Source organism: Cladosporium halotolerans, assembly GCF_011745625.1.
Source record: "Cladosporium halotolerans strain TM138-S3 chromosome Unknown Sca8, whole genome shotgun sequence".
Classification (NCBI taxonomy): Eukaryota; Fungi; Ascomycota; class Dothideomycetes; order Cladosporiales; family Cladosporiaceae; genus Cladosporium; species Cladosporium halotolerans.
In genome coordinates, this window is record NW_027191459.1 from 331,773 (window position 1) to 358,303 (window position 26,531).

The 26,531-nt window shown below is 56.6% G+C and overlaps 10 protein-coding genes across 10 annotated transcripts; 3 read left to right on the forward strand and 7 right to left on the reverse strand.

The window, feature by feature from the left end:
• Positions 1–238: 238 nt before the first annotated feature.
• WHR41_03246 (uncharacterized protein) lies at positions 239–1,594 on the forward strand (the record flags this gene model as incomplete). Its single annotated transcript, XM_069371852.1, has 1 exon — positions 239–1,594. The coding sequence occupies one exon, from the start codon at positions 239–241 to the stop codon at positions 1,592–1,594; it is 1,356 nt and encodes a 451-aa protein (XP_069230994.1).
• A 106-nt stretch (positions 1,595–1,700) lies between these two features.
• WHR41_03247 (uncharacterized protein) lies at positions 1,701–2,714 on the reverse strand (the record flags this gene model as incomplete). Its single annotated transcript, XM_069371853.1, has 1 exon — positions 1,701–2,714. One exon carries the CDS (start codon positions 2,712–2,714, stop codon positions 1,701–1,703), a length of 1,014 nt encoding a protein of 337 aa, XP_069230993.1.
• Positions 2,715–4,391: 1,677 nt separating this feature from the next.
• On the reverse strand, positions 4,392–6,515 carry WHR41_03248 (uncharacterized protein). The gene is made up of 6 exons (XM_069371854.1): positions 6,159–6,515; positions 6,000–6,102; positions 5,862–5,946; positions 5,701–5,803; positions 5,610–5,640; positions 4,392–5,549 (listed from the first exon to the last, which is right to left on the reverse strand). The coding sequence occupies exons 1-6, from the start codon at positions 6,258–6,260 to the stop codon at positions 4,453–4,455; spliced, it is 1,521 nt and encodes a 506-aa protein (XP_069230996.1). The 5' UTR covers positions 6,261–6,515; the 3' UTR covers positions 4,392–4,452.
• Positions 6,516–8,618: 2,103 nt separating this feature from the next.
• On the reverse strand, positions 8,619–9,248 carry WHR41_03249 (uncharacterized protein; the record flags this gene model as incomplete). Its single annotated transcript, XM_069371855.1, has 1 exon — positions 8,619–9,248. One exon carries the CDS (start codon positions 9,246–9,248, stop codon positions 8,619–8,621), a length of 630 nt encoding a protein of 209 aa, XP_069230995.1.
• A 995-nt stretch (positions 9,249–10,243) lies between these two features.
• On the reverse strand, positions 10,244–11,173 carry WHR41_03250 (uncharacterized protein; the record flags this gene model as incomplete). Its single annotated transcript, XM_069371856.1, has 1 exon — positions 10,244–11,173. One exon carries the CDS (start codon positions 11,171–11,173, stop codon positions 10,244–10,246), a length of 930 nt encoding a protein of 309 aa, XP_069231150.1.
• Positions 11,174–11,727: 554 nt separating this feature from the next.
• Positions 11,728–12,627, reverse strand: WHR41_03251 (uncharacterized protein; the record flags this gene model as incomplete). Its single annotated transcript, XM_069371857.1, has 1 exon — positions 11,728–12,627. The coding sequence occupies one exon, from the start codon at positions 12,625–12,627 to the stop codon at positions 11,815–11,817; it is 813 nt and encodes a 270-aa protein (XP_069231151.1). The 3' UTR covers positions 11,728–11,814.
• Positions 12,628–12,839: 212 nt separating this feature from the next.
• Positions 12,840–14,514, forward strand: WHR41_03252 (uncharacterized protein). The gene is made up of 2 exons (XM_069371858.1): positions 12,840–13,082; positions 13,133–14,514. Exons 1-2 carry the CDS (start codon positions 12,906–12,908, stop codon positions 14,246–14,248), a joined length of 1,293 nt encoding a protein of 430 aa, XP_069231148.1. The 5' UTR covers positions 12,840–12,905; the 3' UTR covers positions 14,249–14,514.
• Positions 14,515–14,863: 349 nt separating this feature from the next.
• Positions 14,864–18,283, forward strand: WHR41_03253 (uncharacterized protein; the record flags this gene model as incomplete). Its single annotated transcript, XM_069371859.1, has 2 exons — positions 14,864–17,449; positions 17,504–18,283. The coding sequence occupies 2 exons, from the start codon at positions 14,864–14,866 to the stop codon at positions 18,281–18,283; spliced, it is 3,366 nt and encodes a 1,121-aa protein (XP_069231149.1).
• Positions 18,284–19,277: 994 nt separating this feature from the next.
• WHR41_03254 (uncharacterized protein) lies at positions 19,278–22,103 on the reverse strand (the record flags this gene model as incomplete). The annotated part of the gene is made up of 3 exons (XM_069371860.1): positions 21,443–22,103; positions 21,195–21,301; positions 19,278–21,142 (listed from the first exon to the last, which is right to left on the reverse strand). Exons 1-3 carry the CDS (start codon positions 21,757–21,759, stop codon positions 19,278–19,280), a joined length of 2,289 nt encoding a protein of 762 aa, XP_069231146.1. The 5' UTR covers positions 21,760–22,103.
• A 1,597-nt stretch (positions 22,104–23,700) lies between these two features.
• Positions 23,701–26,426, reverse strand: WHR41_03255 (uncharacterized protein; the record flags this gene model as incomplete). The annotated part of the gene is made up of 3 exons (XM_069371861.1): positions 26,142–26,426; positions 26,059–26,080; positions 23,701–25,986 (listed from the first exon to the last, which is right to left on the reverse strand). Exons 1-3 carry the CDS (start codon positions 26,165–26,167, stop codon positions 23,701–23,703), a joined length of 2,334 nt encoding a protein of 777 aa, XP_069231147.1. The 5' UTR covers positions 26,168–26,426.
• Between the last annotated feature and the right edge of the window lie 105 nt (positions 26,427–26,531).

The following is a 26,531-nucleotide window of genomic DNA, read 5'->3' on the forward strand; positions in this document are numbered from 1 at the left end:
TTGTCTCGATTTATAGGCAGGAAGTGATAGCTTCTTTCGTCTGTCCTCTCGGCAAGCTTCGGTACCGCGCTGTTACTTTGTCCCGATTGCCGATCCTTCGATGCTGCGATCTCGGCGACGACCTGTCTGGCGAATATGAACGTCAATATCAACATTTCAATTTGCACAAGCTAAATTGACATACAATAATCACTTCACTCCAGCGTTTAGTACAGCTCTGTCGTCATCCATCGCAACAATGGCCTTCGCCAGGCCATGCGCTTTGCCGAAGCTGTGGCGGGGATCCATCGCGACAATTGAATCAACACAATCACCTACCGTACTGTCAATGCGAAACCCTACTCAATTGTTCAAAACTCAAAGTCAATCGATTCCTCATACCCTTAACCATGTCCGGAGATTCGCATACACACCACAAAAGTTGCAAGATACGCCAACCTCCCTAAACGCCACCCTCCCCCTCGCTGGCACCCTCGTCGTCGCCCTCGAACAAGCAATCGCCGGCCCCTTCTGCACCCGCCAGCTCGCTGACCTAGGCGCACGCGTCATCAAAATCGAGCGCCCGGGCAAAGGCGACTTCAACCGCGACCACGACGCGCGCGTCAACGGCCTCTGCTCGCACTTCGTCTGGACGAACCGCAGCAAAGAGTCGCTCGCGCTCGACCTCAAGGACCCCAAGGACCTCGCGGCGCTCCGTAAGATCCTGGTCAAAGCCGACGTGCTCGTGCAGAACCTCGCGCCCGGCGCCACGGAGCGCCTGGGGCTGGGCTACGAGACGCTGAGGGAGCAGCACCCGGGCTTGATCGTGTGTGAGATTTCTGGGTATGGGTCTACGGGCCCGTATAGGAACAAGAAGGCGTACGATCTGCTGATTCAGGCCGAGGCGGGTTTCTTGAGCGTTACCGGGTCGCCGGGCATGCCTGCCAAGGCGGGCATTAGCATTGCTGATATTGCTGCTGGCACGACGGCGTACAATAACATTCTTGCGGCGCTGCTGGCAAGGCATAAGACTGGTAAGGGCTGCAGGCTCGATGTCAGCATGCTCGAGAGTATGGCGGAGTGGATGAGCTTCCCAATGTATTATGCTTACGATGGCGCTTCTGCGCCTGCGATGGCTGGTGCGGAGCATGCGAGTATCTTTCCTTACGGGCCGTTCGAGACTGGCGGCGCTGGGACGGTAATGCTGGGAATGCAGAATGAGCGGGAGTGGGGGATATTCTGCAGGGAGGTTCTGGGTCGGGAGGAGCTGCTCGAAGACGAGCGGTTTGGCTCGACGGCGAAGAGGAGCAAGAATCGGAAGGAGCTGAAGAAGATCATCGAGGACGTGTTCCAGGGTGCTGATGCTGAGACTTGGTTGGAGCGGTTGCAGACTGCTGGCATAGCGAATGCGAAAGTGAACGACATGGAAGGGCTGTGGAAACATCCGCAGCTGAAAGCCCGCGACAGGTGGAGTGAGGTTGAGACTAGCAGAGGGAAGATACCCGCGCTGAAGCCTGCGGGTGCTGCACAGGGCTTGGCTGTTCGCATGGATCCCATACCAGATGTAGATGAGCACGGAAAGGACATTCTGAAGGAGTTTGGTATTGAGAAATGAAATGCGATTGCTCATGTGTGTCTGCTCTAGAGCCGGATATTTGAACGAAGGAAAGTACGTCTAACGTTACTCATCATGCTGTGTCTATCATCTTTTGGAATGCTTCTCAGCCAAGTTTGGCAATCAGCGCGTCCATCTGCTTTTCGATGTTCTTCAAACCCTTGATAACGTTCTCGTCCTTGCCCTCTCCGGGAGCCCACTTCGCATGCGCAAAATCAATCATCTTGACTTTGAACGTAGGCGGCGGGCCCTCCTCTTCCTCCTCTTCCTCTTCAGCCTCGCTCTCCTTCAGCTCTCGTGTGGTCGGTGCTCGCTCATCCACCCTGGGAGTCTTCTTGTCCTCCTGGCCGCGCATCAGCGAGCCGAGAGTCTCGCCATCACCCTCGTACACGATAAGAACACTGGCACTGTACATCCTCGATTCGGTCCGCTCGAGGATGTGGCGAGCCTTAGTAATCTCAGCAAGGATAGTCTCGAGCAGCTCTGCCGCCTTCTCGGCTTCCACGCCCGGGGTGAACAGCGGCGCGAAGTACGTCTCGAAGCCATTGTTGACATTCTCGGCGCTAAATTTGCGGCCGTAGAACTTGTCGTACGTGTCGAAGTCCTGCCCGTTCCACACCACCATGCCCGCGATGCGGAAGTTCAGCGAGCCGCTCGTCGTCTCGGAGGCGACCTTGTCGAGCCTCGCGGCCTTCTCCTCGCTCGTGCCATCGGCGTAGAGTCTGGACCCAAGCTTCAAATCGAGCACATTGGCTTTCTTGAAGCCAGACGTCAAGTTCTCGAGCACGATCGCCGTCTCGGTGGCGATTTTGGCGCCGTGCAGCCGCTTTTCGGCCAGCTCCTGTTCTGTAGCCGCGTCGCCCGCGATCTGAGCTACTTGAGCATCCGGGACCGAGGCGGGTGCGCCGAGTGAGAGGGTTCCCATGAAAGTGGGCATGAGTTCGGCGAATTCTGGGTGCTCCGCTTGGGTGGTCTGGTAGAAGTCGATCTCGGCTTGGACGCATGGTTTGATGACCATCTCTCCCGACTCGTCTGCTAGGACACCATCGTGGCCGGCGGCGGCGTTAGAGAATGATTTGAGTGTTGATGGGTCGAGAGATTGTTCCTTGGAAGAAGCCATCTTTAGTTGATCTGTCTTGATGCGGCCGGGGCACAAAGATTCTTGCGGTTCCAGTCTGAAAATGGCGACTGAGGAAATCGACAATTTGATGTATAGAGTTCGCAACCGTGATGTTATTTATCGAGGCTGTAGATGTTGCTAAGGCTAGGCGTCCTCGTTCTGGAGGCGTGCCTCTGCCTTGCGAGCTGATTGCTTGGCCGACGTTTACAGCCGTTCGCCTCGGGCGTTCAATCGTTCAGTAGGGCAAGGACGGGCGCTAATGCAGGCACCCGGCGCCAACATCGCCGTTCAACGTCAAGACGAGCTTCAAGGCGAAGGGGGATGGAGATATCTTGCATATCGCCACATAGAAAGAGGGCGTCCATGGCGCCCAGACGCCCTGTGTTCCCGTGTTGTTAACTGCAAGTCGATTGGACGGTGGTCTTGTGTGGTCCACTTGAGCACCGCTGTGATGACCAATCGCCAACTACCTAAATTTCTCACCTCATGTTGGGTCCATGCTAAATGTGACATTGCGCGCATATGAGTAAATGATTTCCACATGCAACGCGGTGCGATCTCAAATGTCAACTACTTGCTGATGCCCATACAAGGGCCTTCTTCCTGATTGTTTGCCACGTGAGGCAACAAGGCATCCCGCACCTGCCAAACGCACGTGATCACATCAGTGAAGTTGGTTGTGACAGCACCATCTTCAGCTTCATGCTGCTGCCTAGCTGCTGCCTAGCTGCTGCCTAGAATTTGAGGCAATCACTCACAGTTCTTGCCGCAGAATCGCAATCACAAGGCAGCCATGACTGTTCTGCGAGTCGCTGCGTCCGAATTCGGCTAGCGTAGCTTTGTGATTTGCCAAGCCCCCGTGCTCCGCGGCACCTATAAATTCCTCCTTGCTCCCTGCTCCTGACCAAACCTTTTCTCCTCAGCTCTCTTTGCCTTTTGGCTTAGATCAAGTGTAGTATCTGTTCTTTTCAGTTTGATCGCTGAAACCTGGCTACGGCCAGTATCTCGTTCAACCATTATTTGGAACCACTGGGGGCCCTCTCAGCTTGCTGATGGTCGCCGGTTAGTGTCGCCAGTATCGCACTACCTCTGGCTGACGCGAAATCACTTTTTCATCAGTTGTTCTGCTTCATTGCAGGCGCCTGGAGAAGAGTGCAACACCTCCCCTCCCTTCTCGTTCTCATCGCTTGGAGTGTCATGCCGTTTGCCGCTTTTGATGTCTTCGCCGCGCCCGGAGATGGTGGTATGCTGCGCAGTTGGGCATACTGGCTACCTGGCATGACGACGGTGACATTCACGTTGATCAGGGAGCTCCTCTAGCGGCGCTCTGATGCTTTCAATCTGATGCTCAGGGCCCTGCTTACACCGCTGACGTTCTTGTCGCCATGCGCAACTGCGATCCGACGGCGAGGACGACCGTCAACGGCCACATAGTCCCCTTGGTCGTGTTGCAGGAGCCCGACATGCACGCACACCGCCGCTCATGGAGCATCCTCAGTTGTATCTCCTAGATTCGACGGTGACGCTGCAATGGTGACAACCTGCGCGGCGGCGACGAGCCCCTCAGCATAGTGGCGACAGAATAGCGAACGACGACTGACGGCTCACCCACAGCACGAGCAGGCACGGCGACTACATCACGACAATTGAGCATGCGGTCACTGACAGTGGACAAGATGCAGATAAATAACGGTCACTCATTTCCTCTATCAGTGAGCTTCAATCCTGACAGCTCCCTCTACACCACGTACCGATACAGCGGCGACTTGTCGCCCATCATCAGCAGCTCCTCCTCACTGTACTTCGCGCGCGCCTCCGCCTCGCTGATCTTATCCCTCCGCCTGTTGACCGATCCATACGACATGCGAAGCACGAGACAAGCGACAATACCCGCCAGCAAGATGCCCAAGCAGAAGCCGTAACCCAGCCAATACTTCGGCGCCTGCGCCTGCAAGAAGATGTTCGAGCCGATCGCGCCACCGAGGTTGCCGATCGAGATCAGCAGTGCCATACCAACAGACCGCTTCCACGTCGGCGCCAGGTTGTTACCGATCCAGCTGAGGATGCCGATGATGGGAGGATATACGCCGGCGGGAATGGCGAACAAGAACGCATACGTCAGGCCAGGGAAGCGCGGGTGAGGGATGGAGAGCAGGGCGATGAAGGCGCAGGCGCTCATGCAGAACGGCCCGATGATGAAGGGCCAGCGCGTCTGGTGCTTGTCGGACAGCCAGGCGAAGAGGATCGTCGCGCACGCGCCGACGAAGTACACCGGCACGGTCAGCAGCTGCGCTTCGATACTCGTGTACCCGAGACCGAGGATGATGGCGGGCGCGGAGTACGTGAAGCCGTACAGCGGGATCGAGTTGCCCCAGTAGACGATGACCGCGAGCCAGATGCGCCAATCCGTCAGCGCGGACGTGATGTAGCGCCACTGGAAGGACTCCGACGTCTGCACCCTGCCGCTCTTGGTGCCGGAGTCCGCAGCGAGACGCCTGATGAGGTACTGCTGCTCCCACGGCTTCAACCAGCTCGCGGACTGAGGAGCATCCGGCAAGATCCAGTACAGAGTTGCGCCGACGACGACGGTCAGGATGCCCTCGAGGATGAAGATCCACCTCCAGCCGCCCAGGCCTGCGATGCCGTCCATGTTGACAATGGCCGCTGCCAGGAGACCGGAAAAGGCGGATGCTAGGGAGGCTGCGGAGAAGAAGATCGCCATTCGCGTCTGCACCTCGAAGCGGCAATACCAAGTCGTAAGCAGGTAGGTAGCGGCAGGGAAGAATCCACTCTCGAAGAGACCCAGAAGCACTCTGGTGACGATGAGGTGTTCGTCTATCATTTATGGTCAGCAAGAGCAAGGGTGTCAAACAAGGATCTGCGGATGGTTCGTACACGTCTCAACGATGCCTTGTAAGGTCATGACCTGAAGCAAGGTCAGTCAACTGGTTCGGGTTCAAAGGTCTGGTGTCCATTTAAAACTTACGATACCCCAGAGCACCATCAGGATCGAGATCCAGATACTTGGCCGCATGAGCTTGAGGACGATATTCGAGGGCACCTCGAAGATGGCGTATGGAAAGAAGAAGCTAAGGACTGGCTGTCAGAATCCATGCTCAACCGCCAATGGGGATCGGAGATGCTCACACTGTCAAAGCCATGTTGTACTGCGCGCCCGTCAACTCCAGCTCTGCGTTCATGCCCGCGACTCGAGCATTTGCAATGTTGCTTCCTTCTCAAGGTTAGGATCTATTCGGTGACTGCTGAGATTGCACTGCGACTCACGGTCGAGGAAGGCGAGGAGGTAGAGCACCGCGAGAACGGGAATCAGTCGGAAGTCGACTTTGCGCAGTATGCGCTTGGTCTCCTTCGGATCGAATGCGGGCTCCTGCTTCGTGAGTTAGTGGCGGTTTGTGAGAACGCAATGATTTGCAATCAGCTTACTTCTTCGCTTGCGCTTTGATCGCCATCTTTCTGGTATTCGACATCGTCAACGTGATCCGCTGACTTATCGATCTTCTCATCGATGGAGCGAGTGGGGGACATCTTGTCAGCTTTCCCTCAGTGCGGGCACTGCGAACAGGACAACGTGAAGAAGACGGAAGAAACTGAAACTGCGAAGATCCTCTGGTTTTACTCCGTCACTCGCCAAGTAAATACCACGGTAATGCCACGCGCGATAGATCGCCGCGGCTCCAGCACGACGGGCGACCGCCATGTGCGTGAAAGGCGCTCGTGCATAAAGTTCCTGATCAGCATCGCTTCTGCCTCGCCGCCGACGTATGAGTGAGAGCTGAAGTCCCCACGTTGAGGTGCAGATCTATACCACTCCCACGTATAGAGTTGTCCCCCGCACGCGGAGGCTTGGGGAGCCAAGTGGTGGTATGGGGCCTGATCGTCACTGTGTCAGCACGAGAGAAACACCGAGGGTACAACGTTGCGCGAGCGGCCAATAGACAGTGCGAAGGGCGCTTGGCATTGAGGTATACACTTCCCGAGGGTGCATTGTCTGTGGGTCGATGGCCCATTGCTCATCGTGTGCAGAGCTGCTGATCACGAAAACGCAAATGGGCTGTATGGTATGGGGCAGGCACAGCTTACCTGACACACGCATCTTTTCACTTTGATGAGCAAAGATTGGGCGACTGTCTCCACTGCTAGGTCTGGATTCTGCGCAGTTGAAATGGCATATGACAAGCACCGTAGTGTGTTGTTGACACCAACACCAATAAAGGCAAGTTGCAATGTTGTGCACGCTGTCTTCCGAGACGTACAGTCTTCTTGGAATGAGCCTATTGGAATTTCCATACAGCAAGACTTCTATGAGACTGTTTAATTACCAGCATAAGTTTGACAACCCACGGGTTACTTCAAAACCCTCACACCCAGCTCTCGCGCCTCCCGGTCGCCCGGCAGCTCGCTCATCCCTGACAGCTCGGAACCCGACGAAAGATCCTGCAGCCTCGCATCCTGCGGCATGTTAAGCATCCCACTCCCAGCATTATCGTCGTGCTTCCTCCCAACGGCGGAGTAGGGCGGGGACAGACCTTTCCTGGTTTCATCCACCGCGTGGAGATTCAGAGGCTGTATCTGCGAAGTGAACGAGCTCCTGCTCTTACTCTTCTCCCACAGAAGCAGACCGGTGACGGATACCATAACGAGAGCGCTGACGCCAACTCCGGCCCCAACGCCTGCTTTTGCTCCGGTGGTGAGGCCAGCCGTGGTAGCCTGGCCTTCACTTGCATCTTGAGGAGGGGAAGGGCGAGAGAGTCCGACAAAGGGTTTTGGTAACCGACCGGCTTTAGTTGAACAAATGGTCTTGATCTTCGTCAATGGGCTCAAGGGTATTGTCACTCTTTTGGATATTCTTCAACGCTTGGCCGAGCCCGTCCCTGTTTATGCCGGACCCGGGTGCCTGTGCAAGCCACATCGTGTCGCTCAAGCCATGGTTTCGACGTGGAGGTCGTGAACAACCTCTACGGATCAGACTGCATCATCATCGAGCACTGGAAATACGATCGCCTCATCGGCGAGTTCAGGGCAAAAGAACACCGCAAATGCCTCGGGTCGGAGGAAGAGGTGTGGGATCCGCAGAAGAAATTGGACGAAGCGAAGTTTGTCCACTTCTCCGACTGGCCTCTTCCCAAGCCTTGGTTACCTCATAACAAGGCCCAGGAGGAGAAGGCCCAGCCTGACTGCCATCCTACTGGTACGAGCGAGGACTGTCGCGATCCTGAAATATCTTTGGGTCTGTACGCGGACTTTGCGCGGCGGAGAAAGCTAATTGATGTACAGCCGAATTTGCAGCCCGAGGGAGATGGTTGATGCAGAAGCGATTTGTTGGATCGATCAACGGCCGAGTCAGTCAAACTCATAGATGCTATGCGTGTAAATGAGTAGTCGTTCATGCGGATCGTTGCCTTGTCCTTTTCCCTATGAATCATTACAACCTAGGCCCTTCCACTGCATTTGGGTGCGATTGGGTGTTATCAAAACCCCATACCTGATCGGAACCGGACAGGCTGGACAGAGATTAGGAGACTCACGGTGTCTGTTAGGGCCCGGTGTAAGAGGAAGGCTCGTATAGGGCTCAGTTCAACGGCACAGGCAGTGATTATCACGCCGCTTAGGGAGGAAAAAAGTATTAGTGGTGATCAAAATTTTTTGGGAATTCTTGGGAGAAGACTGCATTTTGGTGATAAGGGCTGTCACAGGCATTGCCGCAAATGTGGGGATTGTAACCTCTCTCGCATTTTGGGATAATGGGTATCTAGCTAATCCTCAGATGGAGGCAGGAAAGAGCCACGCAACACACCTAGAAAAGCCAACCTCTGCCATCCTTTCGTTCGTCATCAGTGTCAGACTCCGTTCGCGCGTTGAAGTTCATTCACCCATTCGCCCCATTCAGACGATTGCCATGGTGTGAAACGTGATACTTGCTTGCTGGACGACGTTGACCCAGCCAGGGAACTGGGCCCATGCATGCAAAGCAACAACATCGCCAACCTTCAGAAAAGAAACCCACTCAGCCTCCTCGATATCTTGCGAATCCGCTCGCAATGTGATCTCGTGCATTTGCCAGTTGCGCTGCGCCACTGGGTTCCGGCAGAGTTCCCTTTGCTCCAAATTAAAACGTCTGGAAGTGGCTTCAATGGCGACACGCATTGACGCATCGTCCTCACTCGGTGTGGCCTTCTTCGCTGTGAACCACGTCCACGAACCATCATGCGGATTGCTGGTCCATCCCTGATCATGTGATGAGATGTTAAAGACGACCTTGCGGACAGGTTGTTGGATGCGGGAAGGAGAGGCGACCGCGTCACTTCTCATGATCTCTTTCGGGGCGTTGCCTTCACGAACGGCAACTTTTCTCTTCAAGCTTGTCTGCGTGGTCGTGGTCCAGTAGATCTCTGCTTTGTCCATGACGTCGGATACCAAGTCTGGAATCAACTTCTGCCGCAGAAGAAAAGCAATGTGGTAGATATGATGCCCCTGCTCGTCTGCGGAGAACGGGATTGGTCGCTGAGACATCATAATTGCTTGAGTGAGTGTTGTCGTGGTTTGACGGCCTGGAGATGTTAAAAATTTCAATGAGAAAAGCTCTCGGTGTGAGTTGTGCTCAGGTTTGGCTCAATTGGGGTCATTGGTTATATCATTTGAGAGCAAAGGGTCACCAGGCTGAAGCAGGCTACTCAGCCACGAGGTGAACGCAGTGAAGGTGGCCTCTTAGTGGCGCCAGAGTACTCGGGAAGTACCCGAACCAATGAGCAGCTTCGCTGACTGAGGCGCAAGCTGCATGTGGTAGCCAGCAAACTTGTAGCTTCCATGTGAATGCAGCAGTCTCAGGCAGTTCAGAGACCGGCTTAAGAGTGATGTTCGTTTGCCTTCGAGGTGATCTCCAGGGTTGACGGCTCTCTCGGAGACTAGTCGGCTACAGTATCGCGGAAGCTAGCCAGAGTCGAGTTAGCGTTATTGATCTGGTCGAACCATACGATTACATCGGAGGTGATCTCACGGTTAAAAAAGACGATCTTTCGTCTGGGATATGGCCCGAATGACCGCTGGTTAAAAAGGCAAGAAAAGATGCTGGCCAAAATTGGGGTCTGACTGATAGGCAGAGAGCACTCATCCATGCTTGATCAACAATATCGGCGGAGCTTGATGGGAGCGTGCTTGCTCTGTGGAATTGTCAGGGCGGCATTGACACTGGTGAAAGAGGTACCCAGAATTTTGACAAGATTGTTATCACGCGGGTCCTCGATCGATATGAAAGCTCAAGGAAGAAAGAAGTCTTCCCAGCAAACAATATTACCCAGATAGAATCCAAGTCGTCTGTCTTAATCAATGAGATCTATACCACAGCGGGTCTCAGAGAATTGCGATACTGGGGTTAGATAGCTAGGAATACGTGAAGTTATTGCGTCGGAACGTCGTCATCCGAAGCCCTAACTCATTGGCAATGATTCACGAGGTAAGCCCGTCGCCCGCGTGCTTGCAACAGCCGAAGACAGCAAGTATGAGGTGGCTGTTTACACACTGAGATCTAACACCCAAGCAATCGCCATTGCGAGCAAGCTTGTAAGCCCCGCCATTGCGAGGTTAACACCATTATTGGTCAGGATGTCCCTGCCCAACTGAACCCGACTTCCGCCAGCAAGAACCTTGACCCTCTGTCCTCCAGGGCCTTCGACGACCTTGCCACTTCCTCTGTCAGTCACCGTAGCTTGCACCGTTGCACCCAGGAAGGAATCCAGAATGCTGCCGAAGACGCCCATCAGACACACCAGAATGCCGACGTCAGTGCTGAGCACCCTGTACGGCGGCATGAAATAGGTACCGATGTAGGCGATGACGGTGATCAAGAAGCTAGCGAGCAGTCCGTAAGCCAAGCCTTCGATGGTGATTCCTCCATTCGTGCCCCGAGGGACCTTTCTCCAAGGTGCGGTGACGAGAACAGGCGTTGATTTTGCTAGGATTCCCAACTCCGAGCCAAAGGTATCAGCTGCGACAGCTCCGTAGTGCGCCATGATGCCGATGGGCAACACCCCTTGCAACTTCGGTGCGTAGATTCCAGGATTGACCCCCAACCGCAGGGCCATGTACGGATTGCTCCCAGCAAGGTAAGTGTGCAGTGCAATGAGAACGGACGCGATGCCGCCGTTTGCCACGACTTGCATCCAGTTCCTTGGGCCTTCGCCTCCAGACGAGCCGTCAGAGGACTTCGTCAGGCGAGCTTTCTCGGCGTGACCGATCTTGGTGACCAGTACTCCGAGGAGGAAGAAAGGGACCAGAAGCCAGAAGAAGACCGGGAAAGGATCCAGCATGTGCACTGTCGCTACGATTATAGCCATGATGATGCCGCCGGGCGTGAGCTTGTTCTTGGCTAGAGCAAAAGTGACCAGGCCGATGGTCGCGGTGATTTGTCCGGCATGGTCGCGAGCGAAGGTGGTGAGATCCATAGCAATTTATGCGGGGAGTTGCCACTGCGAGAAGATGGAAAAGGTCTAGTTATTGTAGGTTGGCGGCTTTATACCCCCTTGCAGGATCAACGTTAGCAATAATAATTGTCCAGCATGACGTCGGGTAGCAAGGGTTGCTTTGACGCAGATGGATGAAGCTGCATAACCACTCACCAAGTAAAAGAGACGGAGATAGCAGGGATAGAATGAGAGCAAGATTTGAATGGCGTGTGCAATAACTCAAGATTCACAGATCGGCCACGAACAGGGGAGAGCGTGCACCTAAGATCAGCAATGGTCTGATGATTCTGGGCTGGCTCCGCTGGCAACGCCGAACAATGAGAACCGCTTGTTTTGCCAAGCCGAGTCCTGAGCTTTGCTCAAATGCTCTGTTTGATGCCACGAACAGAAAGACAAAGAAAGACAGGGAAAGGAGCTTGCTGTATGCAATAGCATTGCTTTCTCACAAACGAGAGTTGTAATCATCCGTCAGGAGCGATAGCTACGAGAATTGTTGCGTGAGTCGTGATAGGTTAAGACAGCAACTTCGTGTGCATAGAAAACTCGTGTCTCGTATCATTCAATTATAGTACAAACAGCTATGGACATGAGTTCCGATTGTTCGCATTCGGATAATGCCATCATCGCTTCTTAGTTTTGGGCTCCGCGAAGGCCTTCATGTCCGACAGAGTGTCCAAGTCATTCTTGCCCCCAGCGTTTCCAAGATACTTCTCCTCGTCATTGTTGGAATAGAACATCTTGGCGAGCTGTTCCTTTTTCTTCTTCGCTTCCTCCTCCATCTTTCTGATCGCCTTGGGGCCCAGCTTAACAGGCTTCGGTTTCTCCACTGCCGGCGCCAGTTTCGCACCCACGCCGGCGTTGTCCGGCTTCTGGAAAGCTCTGATGGGCTGCAGTATCCCTTCACCAGTAGCGCCCAGTCCCAATTTGCTGTCAGGATCCCAGCCTTGCGCCTGCAAAACGGCGAAGCCTTTGCGGTTACGGTCGACGTGTGATGGCGGATGAGAGTGCGGGATATTAATTTGGTGTACGATGCTGCCCAGGTGTTCTGCCATCGACTCTGAGGAACTGAGGTACCTACGGCAGAGATTGCAATATGGCTTACTGTTGTCAGTATCTGATGCGTGGCCTGCCTGGTCTGTGGCGGAGACTGGCCCTTCGGGCCCTTTTGCATCGCTTCTTCCACCTTGCGCTGGTTGGTCAGGCGCTGGCGCTGAAGATGCGCGTTCGGCAGTGTTGGACTTGCTGAGCGCGGAGACTTGGTATCCCTCTGGTACCACGAAGGATCTTGGGGTCTTAGAGAGGCTCGCGCTGTGGTTTGTCTGTTCGCTCGCTGGCACGAACTGGACGCGCTTCCTCTTCAAACCTGATCCAAAATACCTCTGATCGAGCAGTGGAATATCGTATTCTTCGTCATCGTCATATGGCGCAGCCATCGCCGCTGTGGCAGGGCGGCGTGGTGCGTTCGAGATTGTGGACGGTTGTGTGCATGTGGGAGGGAAGAGGCAGGATCCACGCGACGAGGAAAGCAACAAAAGCCCGCTTGATGCATCAAATGGAAGGCGCGACGTCAGACCCCGCGCCCGCGAGTCATGCAGGAACATCTGAGGCCGCGATCTTCGAGGGACTACATGGGGAACCTGACACCTACCATTTTGCGACTCTCGGATGAGAGTGTGATACGACACCGGCTACACAGCCATCTGGACGGACCATGGCCATCTACATCATACGAACGGCCTTCAACGATGGCATTGGCTCGGTACCTTTCCTGTGGCCGATTGTGAAGGCTTTACCATGGCTGTTCCTGCTATGGGCCATCAAGTTCTTTTTCTCTGGCGTGAGCAACAAGAGCGAGCGGAACATGCACGGAAAGGTTGTTCTGGTGACAGTATGTACAGTGCAGACACAAGCGATGATGCAAAAGCTGAGGATATCTAGGGAGGCACAAGTGGTGTAGGCGAAGCTATAGTCCGTGACCTGGCGACCAAAGGAGCCCAGATTGTGTTGCTCACTCAGCATGTACTTGGTGATCCCTTCCTTGTTGAATTTATCGATGATATACGGCAAGACACGAATAACCATCTCATCACGGCTGAGCAGATGGATATGACATCGCTGCACAGCATTCGGACATTCGCAACCAAATGGATCGACAATGCGCCTCCCCGCAGACTTGACATGATCGTACTGTGCGCCAACACTCTTACTCCTTCTAGCAAAGGACTGCAGAGCACGAGCGAAGGCGTGGAGCTCAACTGGCAGGTCAATTACCTCGCCAACTTCCACTTCCTCAGTATCCTCTCGCCAGCGCTTCGAGCCCAGCCCCCTGATCGAGACGTCAGAGTTCTGTTTGGCAACTGCAGTAGCTACATGGGTGGAGATCTTCTGCAAATTACGCAGCAGGCGCAGTCATTGGGAAAGAATGCGAATGCGAAGCCCAAGAAAGCGAAAGCTGATGAGGCAGTGGCCCCTACGAAATTCTCTCCCGGGAATGCTTTCGCTACTTCCAAGCTGGCTTTGACAACATTCGCGGTAGCTTTCCAGAAGCACCTGACCACCTACAAACGGCCCGACGGATTTCCACCCAACATCAAAGTCCTCCTGGTCGATCCAGGCTACTCGCGCACACCCGGTATGCGGAGATGGCTTACCGGAGGATCTCTGGTTGGGCTTCTGGGTTACCTGCTCACATATCCCCTCTGGTGGTTCATTTTGAAGAGTCCGGACATGGGGGCGCAGTCTTTCCTCTACGCTGCTATGGAAGAGAAGTTCAGCCGCACGGAGGGCGGTGTTCTCATCAAGGAGTGCAAACAGCGTGATTTCATCAGAACAGATGTCCTTGATGAGGGCAAGCAAAAGATGCTCTGGGAGTACAGTGAGCAGATGGTTCAGGAGGCGGAAAAGCGCGGTGCTACTGAGAGGGCGAAAGCGAAGAAGGAGGAAGAGGATAGGAAGGAAGAGGCGCAGGCTGAGGAAGAACTCAAAAAGTATAAGGAGAAGGTCGGCAAGAAAGAAAAGAAGGAAGGGAGACGAAGGAGCAAGAAGTCCGGATAAGCCACTGTATCGAAGCACTCTCGGCATCCTCCCATCATGTTGTCAAACGGTTGTGTCAAGAAAGGGGACCTCGGGAACAAAGGATATTCTCCAAGATTCAGCGATCACACTTCACGCCCTCACGACTCCTGATTCTGGTTGACCATAAGTTTTGCTTCATGTATGGCGCGAACCCATCTCGGTCGAGCATCATGCATTTCACAAAGCCCACAAGCACTCAGCATGCTCGCATTGCTCGACACGATCATTGCCCATCACTAATGACGTTCGGAGATGATGGCAATCTCCCTTCGACCCTTGTCTGTCTTTGTATTGGAATTACCCACCTTTGTTCTCGGCCGCCAAAATTTCGTGGAGAAAGCAGCGTCATGTGAGATCGTTTGTTCGGCACAAAACGGCATACCATGAACAAAGGGCGTGACTCGCAGCAGCCATGCTGTATAGCTTCGGCAATGAAAAAAATGTCCCCTCCACGATGACCAGCGTAGGACTACCGTGTCTTGTTTGCTACCGATTGCACCAACACTCTTTGCATTGACGGCAGACGCGAGAGGCAGGTCCTCAAAATCCCCTAGATTTTCGACTCAGGCACTCGCTTGTTGACCAGAGAAAACAATGACTGACCGGAACAAACATTCGGAGGGCCTGACTGAAGCAGGGGAGGGCGGAATGTCGCCGGCCAGCCTTCTTGCATCCCCAGAAGAGAATCCTCACCATTCGACAGAGTATGAGGCAGAACCGGACTCTGAACCTCTTACGGTCATGACCGACAGCAACACAGGCGATGGACCTGGCGAAGAGGAACAGCCTAAATCGGCCTTCTCACTTTCCTCAAGCGATGAGGACGAAGATGCTGACGATGAAGCCGAGGAGGAGGGAGAGGAAGACGACGATGACTACGAGTACGAGGAGCCACAGGCCGAGAATCAAGCCCAGTATCAAGAAGTGGAAGAGTACCAGAACTTACCCTACGATGCCCGCCGAGTATACGCAAGCAAGCGTCCCATGGCAGTGGTGGTTGCTTTCCGCGACGATGAGAGGATTTACAAGCCAAGGGTTGGAGGGTATGTTATCGCCTTCCATGCAGAACGTGAAAAACAGGGCGAAGACTTTGAAAAGAAGAAAGAGGAGTATAGGCTAGGTAGGCCCTCGACTCCGCCCAGATCCAGTCCTTTGAGGACCTCCAGTACCCCTGACTTGTCGCTATCTCCTGAGGATTCGCCAACAGCTGCTATTGGAATTTTGCGGGAACCCAGCCCCATGCTTGTGGCTTCAGGCGAGCACGACTCGATGGAAGACAACCAGCCGACGCCCAGGCCCGCATCCCCAGATAGGAGAAGGTTTTCGGCGGCAAGCTTCGACTGGTCTGAGGAAGATGAAGACGACGAGTCCTGGGTTGCTGGCGCGATAGAGGAGGTCCGCGGTCCTCGTAGCGGCCCTGAGTCGAGTGCAGTTGCAGCATCACCTCCGATCGATGATGTCCAGCAAGCTTCGCGAAACGAGACTGTTGTTGAGGACACGGAATCTGAGGCTGAGTTCCACGACGCAGACGACGAGATTAGCCCATTGGAGATCGAGCGACCGTCATCACCCAACAGGGGAGCGAGCTCGAATGCTCGTATCAGAAGCCAGGAACGCTCTTTTGGTTTCGAGCTCACCCCTGAAGCCCTCGAAGACTCCCTGGGGAACGAAGCAAGCGAACAATCTGGTGAAAACACTTCCGCCGGACCCGAGAAAGCGCCTGCAAGCTTCGCTCCCGTCTTTGATGGCGCGGAAAACGACGTGCCCACAGCCGCGCGAGGAGATCCCACGTCTCCCAATCCCGACGGCCCAGAGCTGTACACAGGACTGAGGCCCGCCGAAGGACTCGAAGAATGGTGGAAGTGGCACATGCGCAACCAGCCGCGAACCTTCCGAACCAACCGTAACATTTACAATGAAGACCATGCTGGCGATCTCGCCGGCGAGAAGAATGACGATACCTCGGCCGCAGCGGAGTATCTGCGCAGGAACCGATGGTCTCTCAAGGAGAAAGCCATCGTTGTATACGGTGGTACGGTTGCGCAGCGGGCTTTCAACATCAAGAGCAATATGGAGGACACTCTGGAGTATCTCAGGCTACAGATGTTGAGATATCGCGCCCAGCGCAACGACTACTTCGAGAAGGCAAAAGCTACGCATGCGAGAGTTGGCGCTCGGGATCAAACTATCGCTGAGCTCGAGTCGAACCTCAGAGAGGTCGAACGGTCCCGCAGGGAAGTGCGAGAGCAGTACGCTAGGCTGCAACCCGTGCTGCGAGAGTGGGAGATTGAGAAGGACTTGCACGAGAAAGAGAGAGAGAGGCGCAAGCAGCTGCAGGGCCAACTGCAGAATCTCACGATGTTCAGCGAGCAGTACAAGAAGGCGGCCGAGGAGAACGCAGAGCTGGCAAGGATCGAAAGGGCTAGGCGAGCGGCTCGACTAGAGATGTCTTCCATTGCGACAGTCATATCGGATGAGCCCAGTACGACGCAGGTGGTGAATAAGCCTGCGTCTGCTGAAGAAGCTAATCCGCCTCTGCTGTATCCCAAAAATCCTCTGCGGTCGCCACCGCCAGCACCCCAGCATCTCATCCAATGGCCTTTGAAGGAACGTGTCCAACTCGTGCCGTACATGGTTGATTGGATTAATGATCATCGCGAGGACGGTTCTAAAAAGGAACCACTGTCGCCTGCTCAGCTCGATGAAATCCTAGGCATCGGCAGACTCTCCTGGAAGAAACTCATCAAAGAACTCGGCGAGCTCGGCTACTTTTTCCGATCGGACCGCTTAGCAACGGCGCTCTCAAACCCTGCAGCTATCCAGAGCGGTGCAATTCCACGCCCCAACCTTGCAGTAATGTACGCTGCGCGGCGGCTCGCGACGGAAACTGCCGTCCCGGAGCTTTTGCGCGAGGTAGTGAAGTTACACGACGAGCTTGACAACAACAAAATGCCTCAAGAACTCATCAACAATATCGCCCAGCTCGAGATGGAGAACCGTCAGTTGCAAGCCTCTCGCCCTCGAGAGCTCACCACGCGTAACGAGGCGCTTCTCGAGCACGTCAACGAGCAGAACGCCGAGCTCGAAGACCTCAGAACCGAGCTCAAGAAAATACGCAAAATGCGCGCGGACCAGCATGCGGCGGAGCAAGAGAAGAAACTTCCGCCATCAAAAACCCAAGTACAATCCATCGTCGAGCAATTCGTCGCAAGCACAAAACTAAACCCCTCTCAGCCCGACCTCGCAACCCAGCTCGCCTCAAGCCGCCAGCAAACGGCCACCCTCGAGGCCCAAAACGCCTCCCTCACCACCCGCCTCCAGCAGTCCGAGCGAACCCTCGCCGCCCGCGCCACCATAATCTCAAACCTCGAAACCGTCCTCGCCACCTCCCAGCAAACAACCAGCGCCCTGCAAACCCGCAACGCGACCCTCGAATCCGACCTCGCCACCCTCAAAACCGTCACCAAGCGCGCCTCCGGCACCTTCGTCGCCCACGACCTCGGCGCCCTCATCGACGAGCAGACCACCGAATTGCAGAACGCCCAATCCCGCGCCGAGTCCCTCGAGCAACACGCCCGCGACCTGCAAAAAGAGGTCGACGCGCAGAGGATCGAGATCACCGCCCTGGGCGGCCGGTTATCCACCAGAAGACGCGAAAACATCGCCGCATGGGCTAGATCGCCCGCCGCCGCCGCCCTTGTCCCGGACCCCGCCGACACCGTCGAAGACTGTATGGCCAAGCACGAAGAAAGTTGCAAAGAGATCGCCTCGGCTTTCCATCGCGGGCCCGAAACTTGGACGCCGGAGCAGAAGAAGATGTTCGCGGAGTCGCGGGAGAGGGTGGATCGGATGACGGAGCTGAAAGGACGGCCGCAGCGCTTCATTGACATCCAGAACAGGTATAACAACCACCCGAAGGTCGTTGCGGAGATGAAGCGCAGGCAGGAGATCAGGGATCGCGGCGAGGTGCCGGATTGGAGGCTGATTGATGTTAACATGGACGAAATTCGTTGATTCGGGGGAAAGTGGGTGGGGTTTATTGGTTTTGAGTCTTTGTTTTGCTTCTTTGGTTTTTGCCTTTTTTCGGTTGAATCGGATGCAGTGTGTTTGATTGGTGTTTGTGTCTTGACTTCCTGACTTTCTTGCCTTTTACTTGCTTTGTTGGACGAACAACCCTCTCTCACGCGATGTGTCGGTAGCAACTGTTGGTTAGAAAAGATACAATCGAACACTCGATCAATCGGTCAATCAGTAATCAATCAATCGGTCAATCAGTCAATGTATCAATCAATCAGTCAGTCAATCAAGCAATCAATCAACCAATCACCCAAACACCCAAACACCCAACCTCCCAACCAACCAACCCACCAACCCACCAACCAATCAACCCCCCCTTCAATCAAACCCCAACTCCACCCACCCCACCCAACCAACCAACCACCCACCTCGGCACCACCACCCCAGAATCCCCACCCCACCCCAAAACCTCCACGCCTCCAGCACTCTTCAGTAACCCTGACCATCAGCCCGAGGAATCCACTCAAATCAAATAAAACCCAACCCCAGCCCACCACGCCCCGACGCCATCGATCATTGACCCGACTTTACACACCTGGAATCCAATCCCTCCCTACAACTGCCTCTGCAACTCGGCGCCTTGAGTGGTGGGTGTATTCGAGGTCACGCGGCATTGGCTCTCCGGCCCGTGGGACGCGGAGCTTCACTTGATGCATTGACGTTACGGGATTGCTTCCCCTTTCGCCGAACATCGTTGAAAGGACGCTCCGGACGGGCCATTGGAAATAAGTGTAATACTCCAAGAGAAAGCAATCATGGCAAATCGCATTCCATTTCATTCCAATCTAAACACCCCCACAAACGCCTCATCCATCCCCATATGCACAGTGAATCCCCAGAACTCCCGCACCCATCAAACCACAAATCCAAACATATATACTTCCCTCCCTCCTCCCCTCCCATCACCAAGCCCAACCCAACCCAAGAACCTCTAAGAAACACACTCGACCAAAACCGCCCTCATGCGCCCGCTCCTCAACGCCTTATAAATGGCGCTGATCCTCCGCCCGATCGTCACCTTCTCGCCCTCCGACGCCCGGACGCCATCCCTCTCCGCGCTGGGGAAAGTCGGGTGCTCCACCAGGCCCCTGTGCATGGGCACGCCGAGCTCGTGGCGCACGAAGCGGTACATGGTCGCGCTGCCGTGGCCGAGGTAGGTGAGGGTGGGCGGGCCGGCGGGGGCGGCGAAGCGGGCGCGGGTCGAGCGGATGGAGGCGGCGATGATGGCTGCGAGGTCGTCGGAGAACTTGGCGAGGGAGGAGAAGGCGTTGGGGGACTGGGAGGCGTGGGAGAGGAGGGCTTTGGTGAGGGGCGTGAGGGTCGCGTCTGCGGCGGCGCGCGCGCGGTCCGGGGTGGATTTTGATTTCGCGGCCGCGAGGGCTGTTTTGATCGTTGTGAAGACTTGGGTCCAGAGGGCGTCGAGGTGGGCGGCGGGGATGGAGGGGCTGAAGGCCGCGTCGAAGGCTGGGCGGGCCTGGCGCTCGATGAGGGTCATGTACTCGATGTAGAGGACGTGGAGGTCCAGGCCTTGGCAGACGGCGTAGAGGAAGGCGGAGGTCATAAGGGAGACGAGCTCGACGGCGTCGAGGGTGTAGCGGGCGGAGATGAGGGCGAGGGAGTTGACGGCCTGGTTGTGCATTTCGGCGGTCTGGACGTGCGAGCTGACGGGGTTGGCGAGGAAGGCGAGCTCGGATTGGTAGGCGGCCATGTTGATGTCGACGCCCTTGAAGGTGTAGGAGAGGTCGGGGTCGTCGAAGCAGAGGTTGGGGGAGAGGATGCCGTTGAGGGTTGGGTTGATGAGCTCGGTGCATTGGGCGAACATGAGCTTGCCCATCATCTGGAGAGTCAGACGGGTCTTCTCCATCGCGGCCGTGACGGAGGCGGCTTGGAAGTTGCCGCCGTGGTGGACCATGCCGGCTTCGGGGTCGACGAGGGGGTTGTCGGTGGTGGAGTTGAGCTCGACTTCTAGTTGGCGAGCGGAGAGGAGGAGATCCTCAAGTTGAGGACCGACCCACTGCGAGGAAGTGCGCAAGGCGTAGCGGTCCTGGTAGAGACCGGCGGTGTGAGAGTCCTTGCCGACGACGAGTTTGGAAGTCTCGAGCATCTTGAAAATGTTGGCACCAGCCTCCTTCTGGCCCGGGTGAGGGCGAATATCAGCAATGAAGGGGTGGTAGTTGTCTGCAGATCCACGCAGAGCCTCCGTGCACATGGCGGTCAGAACCTGGGTAGACAGAGCAAGGTACTGCGTCTCATGGAGCGCCATAGTGGCACCAGCCACGCTGACTGCAGTTCCGTTCATCAAGCCGAGGCCCTCCTTGGGCATCATGGTGGTGGGAGTGAGACCGGCGTGCTGAATGGCAATATCGGCGCTGAGGATCTTGCGCTCGCCGTTGGGCATCTTGCAGTCAAGGAAAATGTCGTGGTTGCCCTCGAGAGCACCCGCGATGTATGACAGTGGCGAAAGATCACCAGACGCAGAGATCGTTCCGCGAAGAGGGATGATGGGAATGAAATCGTGGTTGAGCAAGGTGGTGATGTTCTCGACGACAGCAAGTCTGACAGCCGAGTGGCCACGGAGGAGCGAGTTGATTCTGGCCAGCATGGTACCACGGACAATGGGACGGGGCATGTTGTGTCCCTTGAGACCAAGAGAGCTCTCGGGGAAGTCATCGCTGGACTGGCCGAGGTCTGATGGGAGCAGCACGCCAGAGTTCTGGTGCTGGATAAGAGCCCTCTGCATGCTCACGAAGTCATTGCTGCGGGTGTCTGCACTTCCGCCATATCCGGTGTTGATACCTGTGGTCGATTAGCTGGGAGAAACGCGGATAGGTTGATCAGGGATTACTACCATAGACAACCTCGCCCTTCTCCAAATGCTGCTTCAAGAACTCGACGCTACCGTTGACGCGGCCCTTGACCTTGTCGCTGGTGCTGATTTGGACCGGCACATTATATCTAGATGGATATCTGATCAGCCAGCCGAACTAATCAAAAGCATTGCCCGAGCAACACAAGAACAAGAACATCCCAAACCCCACGCCACCAGTGATTAAATCGACCAGAAAAAGAAGAATAAAAAGAAAAGAAGAAACTCACCTAGCAACAGCAACCAACTCCGCCAGACTCAACTCCTCCCCGCTCACCACAACCGGCACATCGCTCCTCTCGACCACGCCTCCCTTCCTGCCACCCAGCGACTTCTCCAGCACGCGGTGGTGCGCTTTGAGCCAGTCCAAGTGGCCCGTCGTCTCAGCTTTCGCGGACGACAGAGCGGCCTTGTGCGCGTCGTCCGCGGGCTCTGGGTTGGGGGTTGGGGGGAGGTTCATGGCGGGGTGGGCTGTGATGCGGTCGTGAGCGTGGTGGGGGAGGGGGTTTGGGGTGCTCATGGTTGTGGAGGGGGTGTGTTGGGTCATTATTGTTTGGAGTCGGATGGAAGAGGGAGGGATAAAGAGAGCGAGAGGGAGAGGGATTGGGATGGGAGGACAAAGGAATGGGAGCGAGGTCAGGAGAGGCGAGGCAGGGAGGTTATTATATGTATAGATACGCTTTGTGCCCTGACGAGGGCATTACGGTTGCAGGCAGGCAGGCGCGACAGGACACAACACGACACGACACGACGAGGACATGCGGTTGCTTATCCCGCCCCGTCGACCAGAACCGGAAGGAGCGGTGGGTTCGTCGGCGCGGACAGGTGACCCCACGTCCCCAATGGCATTGGCATTGGCAATGGAGACCAGACCCAAGCTCGGAAGCAAAAAATAACACGCTCGGAGTCGCAAGCAGGCAGGTCGTATCTGGCGCTGGCGCGGGCGGACGCCCTCACCGTCGGCCGCGTACGATGATGCTGGCGCGAGGAGCCCCCCTGGGCGCGGAAAGCTTGATGCGCCGCCCTGCTGCGAACGCGCTCCGGCCTAGGTAGCTGGGCGTGATTGGCGGACAGCAACTGAGCGGTGCATCCTGTGACCTGCAGCGTGGCGATGCGTGAGGCGATAATGGGGTGTAAGCCGAGTTGGCGGGTGTCATGGAGCGCAGGCAGGCGATGCGCTCGCGGGTTAAGGCGCCTAAGCCGCGCGGGTGTTGCTGGTTCTCCGCCCCGGCCGAAGCCGCAAGACCGACGACGACCGACCCATTGACACCGCGCTGTCTGACGACCGTCATCAAAAAGTAGGTACTCGCGCCTACCCCGGCCTGAAGCTCTTCACGACTTTTTCTTTCTCACTTTCGCCCGGCGCGAGGTTTGAGAGCGCACTGTCTCCCTGCACGCACGCCGGAAGCTCCCACGAATACGAGGCGTGGGCGGCGCAGGCAGGCCCGGAAGCTTCGCCCAGCGGTGAGATGAGGTTGAGGTCGCGGCGGACGCAGGGCTCACGCAGCCTCTGCCTGATTCGCCGCGATAGCACCTTGTCCAGACTTCACCTCTCCCCCTATTATTCTGCTGTCCGGTGCGGTGAGCCCTCGACTTGGGAGACACAATGTCGCGTGCCTACATGACAGGTACATGAGCACATGTATCTTTCGCCTCTTCCGCGCCCCTTGCAGCCTTGACAGCGGACACCGCCCTGTCCTTCCGCGGCGGCTCCTATCCCATCATTCGCTGCAGCCACACAGCTATTCGAGACACGGCTGCGAGCTGCAGCGCGTGCCGTGGTAGCGGTGATAGGGGATGCACCTCTCTCGAGATCCGACTGTCCCGGATGTTTGAGAATGCGTTATCGAGTAAGAACATTATAAGGTATGGAATGCCTACACCGTCTCGTCTCGTCAAGTATGATGCGATCGGCGCAGGCTCCGTAGGACTAGCGATCCTGCTCGCATTGGGGAAGTGCTCGTGAGCGAAAGCAGATTCTCATCCGCATGCGATCGGGTCTCGAGGCACAATTTCACCGGTAGGTCGGTGTTGGACAGTCAGTAGTGGCGTTGGTTTGGAAGGCAGCGACGGTAGTCTCGAAGTGGACAGCGAACGACGCACGCGTTCAGATCGCCGCTTCGTCCGTGCCTCCAAAGCACAAAGGCTCGTGACAGACTTTGGGGTCGAAATATAACGCGCAAACGAATTCTTGAGAGCACGTATGTGGAATTCCGGTCAATGATGACGATGGAGTCGGTTCGCCATGCATTCATCTCACGTGATGCCTCAAAATGCAGCCCACAACGAATGCTGCCCCAATGCCAACTCATCTCTCACACGAATTGATTCGTCCGCCACTCCATTGACGCCTCGTCAAAGTATTAACAGGACATGCGTTCTTCGATACCCGGCTTTGAAATACTGCAAATCGCTTGCTTTCACAACAAACAGTACCGCTAAATCATCAAGTCGTAAACCCCCCTCCCTCCCCATCCCTCCCACCCCATCAAACCTCCCCCCAAACCTCCCTCAAATTCCTCACCCGATACCCGCTCGCCCACCCCATATCCCTCTCCACGCCCCTCAGCAACCCCAGCACCGTGCGCCTCCACATCGCCGTCTCCTCTCCCACTTGCCCGTCCCCATCCCCGCCAGAATCCCCCAGCACCAGCCCCGCCGTCCAAAGCGGCTGCACGCTGTGGATGCGCGCGCCCTCGTCCGTCCTCCCCAAGGAGATGGCAACAATCTCGCGCGCGTGGAACCGGCTCTGCTGCAGGATGCTCGCGTAGCTGGCGTGGCGCGCCGCGAGGCTGCTGCCGGGCGCCTGCGCGGCCTCGGCGCCCTCGCCGGTCGAGGTGTGCGGCTTGTTGAGCAGCAGCTGGATGCGCGCGAAGTGGTAGCTCTGCATTGCGCTGGCGCACAGGGGCCGGGGGAACCAGCGCTCCTCGAGGCGGGTTGCGGGGTCGGTGCCGAGGGCGATGGGGCGGAAGGAGGGCGGGAGGCCGTCGTGCCAGGCGCGGAGCTGGGCGTCGAGGCTGCGCCAGGTGGTGAGGAGGGTTTGCTGGCGGATGCCGAGAGGGGAGGTTGGGAGGGAGGAGGCGGGGGCGTCGCCGGCGGAGATGAAGTTGACGAGCTTGCCGAGGAGGTGGATGAGGGCGTTGGCGATGGTGTCGTCGGGCATGGCGGTGTCGGGGGAGAAGGCGGGGTGCGAGGGGTTGGAGGGGCAGAGGTGGCCGGTGGCGGGGAGGAAGTGCAGGCCGGCGTTCTGCCAGGTGTGCGTGTCGGTGGGGTCCAGGCGGGTGGAGGTGTTGTTGATGAAGGCGGAGAGCATGTCTTGGCGGGCGAAGTTCCAGTAGACCGCGGTGCGGCCTTTGCTGGGGCCTTTGCGGGCCAGGGAGTCTGTGTCGGGTGTGTGGCCGGAGAGCCGCTCGTGGACTTGTCTGGCTAGGCTGACGGGCTCGGGCTCACGAGTGAGAGGGATGGTTTTCTCTTTGGCGACGTCGAACAAGCTCTTCGCCCCATCGAGATGTCTACTCCACTCCGAGCCCGAGGCATCAAGAAATTCATAGACACAAAGCACAGCAGTAGCAGCAACGAGCTCGTCGGAATCCGTATTCGGCAAAGGCGTCCCCTGCGCTACCGACGCCATTTCCGCCGTCACGTCCTCTGGGAGGGAAGAAGGCTGCGGCGTGGAAACGCCCATCAGAGCCTGCCTGAGCAAGGAAATCGCCACGTCGTAGTTCTCCCTGCCCTTGTGCGCCCAGCCCTCGACATCCAAAGGCGCGCCCGGCCACAGCGCGGTCCTCTTCCGGCTCTGAGCCGACGCCTCGTCATCCGATTCTGGATCGTCACGGCCAATCCGAGCAAGACTCTTCGCCGACAGCGCCGCGCACGAGTACAGCAAGAGCGGACAGTCGACCGCCAGTATCGGGACTGTCATGGCGAAGAACTGGCCGAGGTCGAAGAGGTCCATCCACGCGCCCGCGTGCTCGGAGTAGTCGCGCATCAGGAAGGCGAGTTCTGGGTCGCGGATCGAAGAGCGGCCTCCAGTTGTTCCTTGCGAAAGTAAGCTAGGTGGCCTCACGGGGGTGTACGATGAGCTACGTACATGTATGGGTGTTTGGTCATGGTGCTGCTGCTCGAGAGGGGGTTCGTGGTGCTGCTGCTGTTGCGTGGGGTCGACCGAGTGCAGACGGGGGTCGATGTTTGGCGGCGGCGATGTGAGTGAGGGTTGCGTCGCTTGCACGTTCAGCAGGGAGTCGAGGCTTTGCGAGATCGTTTCGTGGCTCTGCTGGGGCGACGACGGATGTTGCATTGACGCCGCCGCGTCGTGCGCGCCCATCGGCGCAGGCGGAGGGGCGTAGTTGTACTGGTCCTGGCTGGCGACGGCGCTGAGCGCTTCCAACCCATGAGTAGCATACGCCGGGTACGCAGCCTGCGCAAGCTGCCGGGCAAGCTCGCCGTCGCTCGTGTCCCTGTTCGCATCGAAGTTCATCCCGTTGTGCACCAGGCTATCGTCCATGACCGGAGGCGGATGCCCCGAGCCATCCTCGTCGTCGTAAGGGTTGTTCGTCGTGATGAAAGTCAACTCCTGCGGCACCGGCACCCACACGCTGTCCCGGCCAAACGTCTCCTTGTATCCGTAGAAGTTCTTCAGACTCTCGCGCGAGACCGGGTCGCCGTTCATGGACGGGTTCTGCTGGTGCCGGAAGGTGATGCCGGAGCTGGGGATGCACTCGCGGCGCGCCTTGGCGCACTGCGCGCATATCGGGCGCTCCTCGCTACACTTGAGCTGTCGCAAGCCATGTCAGTATGTTCTCGCGCCTGTGAGAGGGAGCCGGCGCATCTCGCGGTCGTCGCATACCTTCCTCTGTCTGCAGGTGAGGCTGTGGGTGAAAGGAAGGTTAGCCGGAATCAGTTCGGACAGCATGTTTAGCGACCACATACCATCCCGTCCTCGATCGCGGGGCCATCGGGGAGCCCAGCGTCCTCTACGCGGGTGCAGTGTGCGAGCCTTCTGCGGTGTCAATGTCCACGACGCGTCTGGCCGTGATGAAGGTTAGAAGCGTGCGCCAAGGACGACGACGGGCTGAAGGCAAAATTCTTCGCTCGCGATTGGGGAGAGCGGTGCGAGGAGAGAGAGAGCTTGGGTCAGAGGGCTTTTGAAGATGTCACGCAATTTTGGTTAGGCTGGAATGAACGGCGGAAGGGTATTCACTGTGGTTGTTGATGCCTCGCTGCAAACCGACTTGAAGTAGGCACGCGTGATGGACCGCAACTGCCGTATGTCTTGGCACGTGCTCAAGCGTGGCAAGGCTGATGTGTAGCGACGCTCTT

What these genes read in the sequence shown, in the direction of transcription:
- WHR41_03248 (XM_069371854.1), bottom strand. Translation starts at nt 6,260, where the DNA reads ATGTCCCCCACTCGCTCCATCGATGAGAAGATCGATAAGTCAGCGGAT. An exon ending in TACAACATGGCTTTGACAGT is followed by an intron (nt 5,804 to 5,861) that starts GTGAGCATCTCC and finishes GCCAGTCCTTAG; the next exon opens with CTTCTTCTTTCCATACGCCA. An exon ending in TGATGGTGCTCTGGGGTATC is followed by an intron (nt 5,641 to 5,700) that starts GTAAGTTTTAAA and finishes ACCTTGCTTCAG; the next exon opens with GTCATGACCTTACAAGGCAT.
- WHR41_03252 (XM_069371858.1), top strand. Translation starts at nt 12,906, where the DNA reads ATGGCCATCTACATCATACGAACGGCCTTCAACGATGGCATTGGCTCG. An exon ending in GAAAGGTTGTTCTGGTGACA is followed by an intron (nt 13,083 to 13,132) that starts GTATGTACAGTG and finishes GAGGATATCTAG; the next exon opens with GGAGGCACAAGTGGTGTAGG.